The sequence below is a fragment of the Monodon monoceros genome, unplaced genomic scaffold (assembly GCF_005190385.1).
Source record: "Monodon monoceros isolate NGI ecotype Baffin Bay Population unplaced genomic scaffold, NGI_Narwhal_1 Super_Scaffold_18, whole genome shotgun sequence".
Lineage (NCBI taxonomy): Eukaryota > Metazoa > Chordata > Mammalia > Artiodactyla > Monodontidae > Monodon > Monodon monoceros.
Window position 1 is genome coordinate 126,887,789 of NW_021703774.1, and position 12,570 is coordinate 126,900,358.

The 12,570-nt window shown below is 41.0% G+C and overlaps 1 protein-coding gene across 2 annotated transcripts in view; it reads right to left on the reverse strand.

Moving 5' to 3' along the window:
* The window catches only part of PGM1 (phosphoglucomutase 1), a 58,717-nt gene that overhangs the window by 8,439 nt on the left and 37,708 nt on the right, over positions 1-12,570 (reverse strand). The window contains exons 7-9 of one of the 2 annotated variants that reach the window (XM_029228699.1): positions 11,163-11,278; positions 944-1,079; positions 53-838 (exon numbers count right to left, since the gene is read on the reverse strand). In XM_029228699.1, the coding sequence (XP_029084532.1) occupies positions 592-838; positions 944-1,079; positions 11,163-11,278 (499 nt within the window). In that variant the 3' untranslated portion in view covers positions 53-591. Of the gene's footprint in view, positions 1-52; positions 839-943; positions 1,080-11,162; positions 11,279-12,570 lie in introns of those variants that run through there. The other variant, XM_029228698.1, reaches the window with a different exon arrangement.

Here is a 12,570-nt window from a genome sequence, read left to right on the forward strand (position 1 = left end):
ACAAAAAAAAAAAAAAAAAAAAAAAAAAAAGAAGTATGTATGGTAAAGAAGACTTACTAACTAGTCTAAGTATTTTGTCCACTGATGAATCCCCAGTGCTTGACAGAAAGTAGGTACACAGTCAATATATATTGAATCAATGAATGAAGTATTGATAACTACACAGCCTTTGGGGACCTATTTTAATTTGTCAGAAAAGTTGATTTAGACTAAGCATAATTGTTTCCATAATTTCAGAAAAAGTTTCCATACTTTCAGTGTCCCAGAGTTTATAGAACACTTTCAGACTCATATTTCATTTAATCCACTCAATAGCTAGACTGTTATTTCCATTTCTACAAATGAGAAAACTGAGTACAGAAAGAGGTTAAATGACTTCCCAATCTACTAGGGGGCAGAAATAAAATTCTAATCCGTTCTTCTGAATCCAAATCCAATGTTATTATCATGTCCACCTGATAGGTACATTTAAAAGGCTGACAAAACATTCATTCTTTTGAATATGTTAACTAAAAGTTTTAAGCCTCGTTCTTTACGACTAACATAAAAGTTGACTTCATCTCGACCCTGACTGAATTATATTAAAAATCCTCAATTGATAGAGGCTGAAGGAACTGAGGTTTTATTATCACTTAAGACAGGAAGTAGGGCTTCCCTGGTGGCGCAGTGGCTGGGAGTCCGCCTGCCGATGCAGGAGACACGGGTTCGTGCGCCGGTCTGGGAAGATCCCACATGCCGCGGAGCGGCTAGGCCCGTGAGCCATGGCCACTGAGCCTGCGCGTCCGGAGCCTGTGCTCCGCAGCGGGAGAGGCCACAACAGTGAGAGGCCTGCGTACCGCTAAAAAAAAAAAAAAAAGACAGGAAGTAAAAAATTTGTACACATGAGAATTCTCTCTATCCACTTCCCCATGCTACCTCTGTGCCCAGCCAGGCTGTGGCTTACCTGGTGAAGAAATTCCGGCCATACTTTTGCCAGTGATCTTTGAGGATGTCCTCCACACTCTGTTTGCGGGTGGCTAGGATGGAGAGCCAAGCAAGGACAGCCCAGAGTCCGTCTTTCTCACGGATGTGGTCAGAACCTGGTCGGGGGACAGCATGCGGCTGTGAGAAACGTGATTTCTCCAAAATATTTGGGAATAAACTCCTCAACAGTATATGACCCAACCAAAAAAGTCATAAAACTTTACTGAGGAACTTGAATACATGGAAGAAACCACATATTGAATAAAGCCACATACTATTGAAAAGAAGGTGATGTTTCCCAAAGTAATTTTAGAAATTTAAGGCAAATGCCAATAAAAATGTCAGCAGAATAATTTGGTGGAACTTGATGTATCAGTTATGAAGTATGAATGTGAGTGGAAAAAACAAAAGAACATGACCACTGTGAATTTTTAATAACTAAAATAGTCTGGTAGCTTAACGGAACAAAAGAGAGCACCCAGAAATAGACCCAAACACATATGAGACTTGAATAAATGATAAAGGTGTCACTTTAAGGCTGTAGGAAAGAATGGATTACTTTTTAGGTAGTATTTGTCTAACTAGCTAAACAGTTGGGAAAAAATCAGTTTTTTCCCTGTAAAACACCATACAAAAGAATTCCAGATGAATTATACATTGAAATATAAAAACTGAAAACCTTTAAATATTAGAATATATATGTAATTTTTTTTAAATCTTAGAGATGGCAAATACATATAAATTCAGAATTCATAAAGAAAAAAAATCTATGTATTTTTCTACTTAAAAATTAGCATTTCTATCAGCAAAACTACTATAGATAAAATTAAAAGGCCATTGGTAAACTAAAAAAAAAAAACTACACATTTGCAATATACAGTAGATATTTAAAACATTCAATATAGAAAAAGTTCTTATATATCAATAAGAAAAAAGTAAAATCTTGATAGAAAAACAGGCCAAGGGTATAAATAGGCAATTCATGGAAGAATAAATACAGGTACCCAATTTACATAATAAAAAGCTGTATTATTTTTAAGAAGACAAATTAAAGTTAAAATCACAATAAGAAACTGCTGTTTGTTTGACAAATGGCCACAGATTTAAAAATGAGAACACCTAGCATCAGGGGAGGTATAAGGGAAATGGGATTCCAACATGCTGCTGCTGGGAGGGGTACAGTCCTTCCAGAGAGCAATTTGGCAAAAAGTATGAAAGGCTTAAAAATGGACCTACTTGTGGATCCTCCTGGATCCTCCTCCAATTCTAGGATATCTTTCTTTAACCAAAAGGGGTTTGGTTAAATAAACTCTGGCACATCTGTCTCCTGCTAAGGTCCTTGCTAAACTCTTTATCAAAAATAGCAAATTGGCTCCTTTGGATGTGCTTATATGCATGGAGACCCTTTCCCAAGAGCCTGATGGGGAACAGAACTCTCATTTTTTTGCCTTTAACTTCCTTATTCTAAAAAGAGCAGACGATATTGAGCTTTACTTTCTGATTTCTGAATAGGACTCGATACAATCCCTCCAATAATGTTTTGCATGTTATCATGCCTTGAACTTTTTTATGTACCTCTCTGTCCTTCTTGACATCCCACTGGGTCTTATTCTCCTTACAACTGTGAGAGTATCTAGCACAATGCTGGTGATGAGGCATGAGGTAAGTTTGTTTCCCTCCTCTCTTCATCCTTTTTGACCCAGCTGAAACATCCTCTCCTATCTGAGACTAGCTCCCAGCTCCCCTGGACAGTGATGAGCTACTTGTTCTTCTCGTATAGCAACTGCTCAAAACATGTGGTGCGGCGCCATACTCCTTGAGCCTCGGCCATCTATTTATGAGCCTTTTACCCCACTATCCATGTATGTCTTGGAGGCATCTCTTATATCCTTGTAACTTAGTCTGGTGGCTAGCATAGCACATGGAATATATTAAATAACTAATTGTGAAGGAGTTCATAAATGAATTAATCAATTAATATTCTACTCCAACATCTTCTCTTTCTCTTTTTGGTTCATAAAAATATACAACTTTTCCCCCCAAAAGAGTCCCTCTTCAGTAAGACACTACTTTTAGAAACAGCAGTTCTCAAAACCTGGATGCTGACAAACTAGAAATATCAGGCAATACTTCTAGCACTTTATATAACAAATTGCAGAAATGTTAACCTAATTTTATTAGCTATGGACTTTTATTTGCCTTTAGTGCTATTTCAAGGAACAGAAAGTTAGCTCTCTGGCTCCTACAGCTTTTGCAAATGATGATATGCTTTGGCAATAGTTGACCCTGAGCAGTAAGATCCTAGCAGCTTCCCCAGTATACTGAGAATTCATGACAGAAGTGTACAGCTTGGAATTATTCATCTGTGAACCCCTAGGTTTGGGGTTTTTTTTCCTGTCCTTCCTTCCTTTTTCTTTTCTTTTTTCTTGGGGGTGGGGTGCAGAGAGGCGGAAGGGAGGTGGCTAGACTGAAAGCATAGGGGGCAGTGTTCCTTTGTGCTTTTCCTATTCTAAGTAATGAACTGGCTTTTTCCTTTATGTAGAAATGACAATAAAATCTAAAACTCTCACCCAACTCTGACCAAGTTACTTGGCGATAACTAAATCACACACCTAATATTATAAACGAATCATCCGCCTTGGATAATATAAATAAATATTCTATTCCATTTACACAATCCCCAGTCTCTTTGAAAATTCTCATTAATTTCACTAATCACCTTGGATGTATCAAAACTCTAGGTAACTCTGACTAATACTCAGGAAGTCTGGGTAAGTTTCATTTTCTTTAGGGTTCTAATGAATGATGACAAGCTAGTAGTGAAAAAAGGCAATGGTGTGTGTATGTGTTTCTCAAGCTACTGTTGTTTTTGCAGTTGTGGCAGTTGTTGTTCAATGGAAAATGTTTTATGCTTAAGAGTCAGAAAACCTGAATCTGAAACTTACTTATAAGCTGCTTGAATTTGGACAAGTTACTTAACTTTTCCAAGCCTCAGTTTCTTCAACTGTAAAATGGGGATGATGCCACCTTTCTCACACAATTTTAAGACTTTACTGCGGTAGAGAGTGGAAATAGTTTATAAATTGTTAAGTACAATATAAATGCAAGATACCATTATTAATAAGGAAAAATAAAAAAACTTTTAGGGAAAATTAACATTTTCTACTACCTCATTAAGCTTTCAAAAATAACGTCCCTTGCAGCTCAATAACAAAAAAAAAAACCCAATCCAAAAATGGGCAGAAGACCTAAATAGACATTTCTCCAAAGAAGATATACAGACTGCCAACAAACACATGAAAGAATGCTCAACATCATTAATCATTAGAGAAATGCAAATCAAAACTACAATGAGATATCATCTCACACCAGTCAGAATGGCCATCATCAAAAAATCTAGAAACAATAAATGCTGGAGAGGGTGTGGAGAAAAGGGAACACTCTTGCACTGCTGGTGGGAATGTGAATTGGTACAGCCACTATGGAGAACAGTATGGAGGTTCCTTAAAAAACTACAAATAGAACTACCATATGACCCAGCAATCCCACTACTGGGCATATACCCTGAGAAAACCATAATTCAAAAAGAGTCATGTACCAAAATGTTCATTGCAGCTCTATTTACAATAGCCCGGAGATGGAAACAACCTAAGTGTCCATCATTGGATGAATGGATAAAGGAGATGTGGCACATATATACAATGGAATATTACTCAGCCATAAAAAGAAACAAAATTGAGCTATTTGTAATGAGGTGGATGGACCTAGAGTCTGTCATACAGAGTGAAGTAAGTCAGAAAGAGAAAGACAAATACCATATGCTAACACATATATATGGAATTTAAGAAAAAAATGTCATGAAGAACCTAGGGTAGGACGGGAGTGGAGACGCGGACCTGCTGGGGAATGGACTTGGGGATATGGGGAGCGGAAAGGGTAAGCTGTGACAGGGCGGGAGGGTGGCATGGACATATATACACTACCAAGTGTGGAATGGATAGCTAGTGGGAAGCAGCCGCATTGCACAGGGAGATCAGCTCGGTGCTTTGTGACCACCTAGAGGGGTGGGATGGGGGTGGGGTGGGGGTGGAGGGAGACGCAAGAGGGAAGAGATATGGGAACATATGTATATGTATAACTGATTCACCTTGTTGTGAAGCAGAAACTGGCACACCATTGTAAAGCAATTATACTCCAATAAGATGTAAAAAAAAAAAAAAAAAGAACATAGAATCAGAGAAATCTGAATTAGGTAGAATAGAAATTTCAGAAGGTATGGTGCTTGATAAAAAAATAAAAATAAAATAAAATAAAAAAATAACATCCCTTAACTCTACATAATGGGAAAGAAAATGGAATATAACCCAATAAGTTCTTTTTTTCCGGGCAGTGTGATTACAGTGATTTTCTCTTCTTCCTTACCTAATTTTTTCCAGTTATGAATGTGAATTACTGGTATCATTTTTTTAATTAAAAAAAAAAGCCAATCCCACTGAAGTGTAAGGAAAGGGAAAACTATCAGCAAGCACCACTGATCCTAGCTGACAGGAGTTTTGCCTCAGGTCTTTTCATACTTAGTCCAGGTCAGGGACCAACTAAGCCTATGGGGATTCTGCCCTTTCAGCATCTCCAAACACCTGTCACTTGACTTTGACTTAATCAGCACCTTGTGATATGTATAAACTGCTCAGTCAGGGCACACTCTGGTCTCAGCCAAGAAAAATGTCAACCTTTGTTCAGGGAGCCAAGAGCCAATAGTTTTGGGATTAGGTTTCATTTACCAGTACGAGCATCTCAGGAGTGCCTGGGCTTCTGCCTCTGCCAGGCCAAGGCCTGTGGATGGACCACGGCAGCAGAAAAAGAGCTCCACAGAGTTCTCTGAAAACCCTAGCATCCATCTGTCTGCCTCTGTCTCTCTGCCTCTCTCTCTTTCTCTGACCACCTCTATCTCTCCTTCAATCTCCTAAACATGCCTGGAAATGTCCACCCCACATATACCTATTAGCCTGGCCAACATCTCCTGCAACTACTTTCAACTTCCTCCTTATCTAGGATGCCTTACTTGTTACCCTCTGTCCTTACCCCTATTCTATCACACCCTGTCTGCTCCTACCCCAACCTACGCCAAGAATTGTATCCCCAGCTCATGCCTGGTGTGCAGTCAGCTCTCAATACAGGTTTGCCCGGGGGATGCCCAGACCTCAGCTGACTGGCTGGGAGGTCCAGCAGACCTGCTCTGTCCACTGTGCTGTCCTCTTTGGCTTCCACTGCACAAATGACTTCCCTGTGAAAGGGCAGATAAGCTCCTCAGGAAGCCTTTTCCAGACCACACTGGCCTTCAAGGGGGCTCCTCCTCAGCAACCCCCAAACTTTCCATTTATCAATTCACCTTGTGCTGCTTCATGACTGCCCCTGGAACTTTGTTTCTTTGGAGGAAATTGGTAAGCGCCTGACAGGCAGGAAATGTGTCTTAACCCAAACTCCATTTGATACTCAACAAATTTGAATCATTGCCTACCATGTTCCAAGTATATGAGAAAATACTAAGATGAATAAGATACATTCCCTGCCCTCACAGAAGAGCACAGATGTACAGATGAGGGAGACAGACATGCAGGTAACAGTTTAACTGAGTTAGTTATAATTAGAGTATCAGCCTAGTTCTACTGGGGTGTTCTGCCTGGGAAATTTCCAGAGACGGGATGCTCTAACCTTCCTGCGGGGGCTTAACCTACAGGAAAATGTACTCAGTAGGTATGCAAATCAGGGCAGGCAGAGAAGTAGATAGGACATCTAATCCCCTACACCACAGAACCAGGTTAGGCGCCCTGACTATACAGTTCCCAGAGCATCCTGTACTTCAGTTTCTATCACTTTCTATTACACTTGTAAGAGCCTGGCCGGGGTCCGATTTCCTTCCCCAAATGTGGCCTCCACGGAGTCCTCCACAGGGAGGTTATGCTTAACACTGTGTTCCCAGAACCTAATTCAGTATCTGGGTTACAGTCAAAGCTCAATAAACATTTGAGGAATGAGTTGATGAAAATAAGTACAAATATGAAGGACTTTTCATAAGAAATTAAAATTAAAAGAAATCTGCAAAGCATGAATGCTGTACTTCTTCAAGATAATCACTCCTATATAATATATCATCACTAGGACCTTTTCAAGATGGGATGGGGGAAAAATATTGCTAACCTTTGGACCCAACCAGATCAGAATTTACTGGCATATTTCTACATGATACCAAGTTAATCCTCAGCCTGGTTTCCTATCCCTCTTTCCCAGGACCCCCCACTTTTCCCAAGGAAGAGTTTAAAAAGCAGTGACATTCTATTCTATTCAGTGACTTCACTTTCTATTTCCTTCCCAGTTTCCCAAGAATTCAAGGTTTCCCTCCACCCTTGTGCATGAACACGTGCATCAGCATCCACAGTTAGGGGGGCAAATAACTGCTCCATGAGATCAACCAGAAACAGCAGGCTCACCCTGTCTAGTTCTGGTGCCCTAACAAAAACACCTTTATCGGGCTTCCCTGGTGGCGCAGTGGTTGAGAGTCCGCCTGCCGATGCAGGGGACACGGGTTCGTGCCCCGGTCCGGGAAGATCCCACATGCCACGGAGCGGCTGGGCCCGTGAGCCATGGCCGCTGAGCCTGCGCGTCCGGAGCCTGTGCTCCGCAATGGGAGAGGCCGCAGCAGTGAGAGGCCCGCGTACCGCCAAAAAAAAAAAAAAAAAAAACACCTTTATCCCTGGCATTTGTAATGCTGATGTCTGAGGAAGTGTCATAGCCTTGGTGGCTACAGTAATCATGTTAGACAGTTGCTGTTTCTCCACCAGGAACAGACTAACGTATACTTGGTAAGAGTCATATTATGGCTTGTGCTTTTAAATGCTAGTGGTTTGTTTTATTTGGTGAGCCAGTTCTGAAGTCTGACCCCTATGCACCTCTTTGCCAGTAAACTTCTCCTTTTCTTTCATGAAAGGTCATCTCGTCTCACAAAGACCTTGGGTCCTCAGGCCTGGACTATGGAGAGGGAATGATGCTGAGTCCCCACAAGAGTCCCAGACTGCAGCCAGAGGTGAGGTGGGCATTCTCCACGGAGGCGGGTGTTTAAGCAGAAGAGCACTGACTGGTTATTTATGACTCCAGCAACACACAGAAAATTATGTCGGATAACGTTTAAAGTTCTTTCCTTTCCAACAGCAGGATTCTGTTGGTCTGAATGGAGGATGCCAAGTAAAGAGCGTGTTCTCCCATTCATTCAACAAGTGTTTGCTGAGCACCTGGTCCATTTTGGGATTTATAGGAGGCTCTGGGGATATGACGGAGAACAAGACAGATGTGACTCCTGTCCTCATGGAGCTTAAAATCTAGTGGAACCAACAGACGTTCTAGTGGAACCAACAGACGTTAATCATAAATAATTGTAAAGTTACAGCTGTAATGCGTGCAAGGAAGAAGTATGCGGTGCCATGAAGTCCAATAATAAGGGGACTGGACCTACTCTGGAAGGTTAGGAAGGCTTTCCTGAGAAATTGCCTCTGCTCTTGCCTAGAAAAATACACAAATAAATGACCCTGTACTCAATTAAGCTACAGAATTTAAATATTTCAAAGCTTGTAGACTCACTTCTCCTTTACAGAGAAGCTCTGTAAAGGAACCGTTGGAAGCATTTGCCAACAAGGGACATAGTAGGTGGAAATTAACTCCTCTATAAATAAGGAGATCAGAAGTTCAGTTAAATAAGTTCAGCTGCACTCACTTAGCAGTGGAGACCCATGGCTATGCAGCCTGGTTTTTTAAATGCTTATCTCAGAAATATTGCAGAACAATTGTCTTTTTTTCAGAGAGAGAGAGAATGAGTTTGTGGATTGTTCTTATGATGAATTCTCTCTTTTGCTATAAAATATATCAAAGGGAAGATAAAACCATGGTTGGTACTTAGTATTTGATGAGTGGGTTAATAAGTAAACAAATAAGAACAAGTTTTAACAAGAAATAACTTAAAATCTAATACTTGGATTCAAAGAAATCAGTTCCACAAACGTAACATGGGGACTTTTCTTGGCAAATGTTCCTAAGTAAAAGCTTAAGGGGGTTTAATTATCTACAACATTACATGGGCTAAACAGTATTACGAAATGTCCTAAAAGCTAACATAAATGAAAGTTACATCAAGAAAACTACAGGGTCCAGTTTTCTAGAAATAGTCATCCCATCTACTCTTTACTTGTCAGGTCAATCCTGGAGGATTTGGGCTCAGTTCTAGACACGATCTTCTTCAAAGGGCATTGGTGAACAGGGAAGCATCAAGAAACTCATGCTGGGTATATAACCAACGTGAAGCGGCGGATGACTGGAGGACTAGGGATGGGTGGCCAGAGAAGAGAGGACCTGAGAACTGCCCTCTGGCATCTTGAAGGCCTGTCATGTGAGGGAGGAGCAGCTAAGACTCTGACCCACCTTGACCAATGCTACCCACATGGGTCTGTGGGGCAATACGTTACTAGATATACCACAAAAAAGAGATATCGCAGTTAACTATGCTTAGGTAAAACTGTACAAACAGGATTCCTTATAGCAGAATGTTTTGGAATCCTCAAATGATAACATCATCATGAATATCCAAGACAGAAAGGTATATTCCAAGTTTCCCAATCTGTATTGAACTCAGAACTCTTTCATGGAACTAGTATCTTTCCACACATCCGAACACCCTGGAAAGACCTGTTCTAGACTTTTCTCTTTTCGCTAGGCTCAGCACTGAAATAGGTACATGGGGTCAGGAAACCAAAGGTTTAGACACGGTGCCTGCCTTCAAAGACAGCTTCATCCATAGGGAAGAATTATTGACACCAAGTCTGCACTGGATAACACTGAGGAGATTTCATGAGAGAAGACCACCTCACAGGTCCATTGGGTATTCATCTAGTATCCCATGGAGTAACATGGCACCATCCATACTTTATGAGGTAGGAAAGGACTAAGCAGTAGACTTGTCACCTCTTACCAAAGATCTAGAACCTTGGGAAATCATGTAGCCTTTTTTGTAGACATTGTTCAACCCCCCAGACTCATCCATCTTGCTTAATACTCTCCGATTCCATCAAGCCAATTCATTACCAAGAAGTATTGCCACTCCCTCAAGGATATTAAACTGCTTAGAATTTTGTCAATGGGTGTCTCAAATTTACCAGCTCATTCTACCCACCCTGCCCTAGGACTTGTAGGAAAAGAAATCAGCATTCTATTCTGTTTAACTAGCATGACTTGCAACTTAATGGCAAGGCTGATAGAATGCTAGATTTTGACCTTTTCTTTGCTAAAGGATGGAAGAATGGTACTGAAGGACCCAGAAGACTGGTCCTTTTACTTCAAAATATTGGGTAGAGGAAATAGGAGGAGAGGAAATAGGGCCACTGAAGTACCTTGTAACCTGGCTGCTGGAGACAACACGAGGGAAAGGGCCACACACCTGAATGAATGTTTAGAAAAGAAAGAGACTGATGTAGGATGGGTTACAGGAAAGGTCACGGAGGTGGGAATTCAGGTCGATATTGGACAGACATAGAAGAGGAGAGAGAGCATAGAAAGTGGGATCTAGGTGTCTTGGGACATCTCCCAAAGCGTACCTTGTTCTACTCTTTCATCATACCACAATTTACATATAGATCCTTGTCGTCAACTTCTTGATCACCTAGCAACTTAGTTCCACCCTAATGGTCTCCCTCCACTTAACCTTAATAAATCACAACCTGTTGCTAAGGAAAATGTGTGCCTATTAAAGAGGAAGATGTAATGCTGTGGTGAAACCTTCTCTTAAATAAAAACAAGAAACTGACTCACTCCACCATATTTCTTCTTAGAAATGAAAACATTTATAAAGGTTTCCTTGACCACCGAGGGAAGAAAAATGTGTTTATCACTCTGTTTAATCCCCACAGACTCAAGGATCAAACTTCCTGCCTCAGTAGATGTGATCCTCTGAAAGTAAAATTAGCCCTCCCTGGCAGAACGTGCTCATTGCTTTTCAAATGTGTACACTCCATCAGGGTTGTTATAAATAAGCTGTATCTTGATTTAGGACACATCAGCTACTGTTGCTATTTCAGTGCTGCCTTTAGCAGTCTAAGCTTTCTTTCACTGCAAGTAGCATTTACAGGAAAGAAAGCGGTGGCTCAGGACTGCACACTTACCGGTCCCGAAGCTCTCCTCCCCACAAAGGGACAGTCTGCTTGCATCCATCAGATTCCCAAAAAACTTCCAGCCAGTTGGGGTTTCATACAAAGTGATCTTTGTAGCATTAGCCACCCTTCAAAGGCATGAAATCAAAGTTACATCACAGCAGGACTGCTAGCATAGCCATGTGAGGGATGGAAAACAGCAACCATTATTGTATCAAGGGTCCCGTTTAGTATTCCTCAGAGGTACACATAATTCTAAGATTGGTGAAAAATCATATGAGAAAACTTGCACACAATGTGCTATTATATGTGGAGTCAGCGGAGGGGGGAAAGGGGGACGAAGAAAGAATTCAGGTCACTGAGTTTAACATTTTAGAAGAAGCAACAGTGGCAAAATGGGCAAGGCTGTTTGGGGGGCCATTTAAACCCACATGTTTTGGATACAGACAATATTTATAACCATTCCATAGTGAATAAAAGAGTGATGTTTTGATGCACCTATAGTCATAGAGACATAGAATATTGGGTCTGGGAGGTCAGTATTTTACTGAGAAGGAAACAGGACCCAGAATGTTATGTGATCAGCCCGAGGTCACACGGCCAGGATGACCAATGCCTGCTATCCAGCTGCCCAGTCAGTGCTCCTTTCATTTCCCTGGAAGGCCCCCCAAGGACAGTGCCCAGTGCAGTCTCCCGTGTGCACCAGCTGCATCCACACTGATGCATGGTCCCCTGTCCCCTCCAATATATCTTTTTCCTCTCCCTATATTATCCTTAGCCTATTTGAAACCTCTGAGTGACTGTTTTTTTAAACCCTTGCCCTTTGAACAGGAAAAGTTATCTACAATTCATTTACTCTTTTAGTGAGATTTGCTTTCCAAAATGTTTGTCTTATCACTAGCAACACAATATCATATTTCAATTCTAATATTTGAGGAAAATTAGATCTACGATTTTGAAACCTGTGAAAGTACAATGAACTTTTTTCTGGGTAATGAGGTATTTCCATTGTGATTCTATATGTGGATTATCAATTTTTTCAGAACTTGGAATTAAACTGTTTTGGATTACACAGAAGGTATTTCAGGACCTGATTAGTCTAATGTACAAGAGCGTGGCCACACACCAGCTCACGACTTCGGATGGAGGATGTGAAGGCAGAAGTACCAGGTTCTAATTCTAGCTCTGACGTAGCTGTGGGGTCCCGGGCAAGACTGCTAACTACTCTTTTGGTTTCCTCCTCTTTAAAATAAGGACTGCTATGAGGATCAATTGAGATGGTGAATGTAAAAAGGTGCTGTGTCAACTACAAACTACTATATGAATATTAGCCACTACTTTGTTAGCTGAAGTCAGCACTAGTTCTATAACATACACACACACACACACACACACACACACACACACACACACACACACA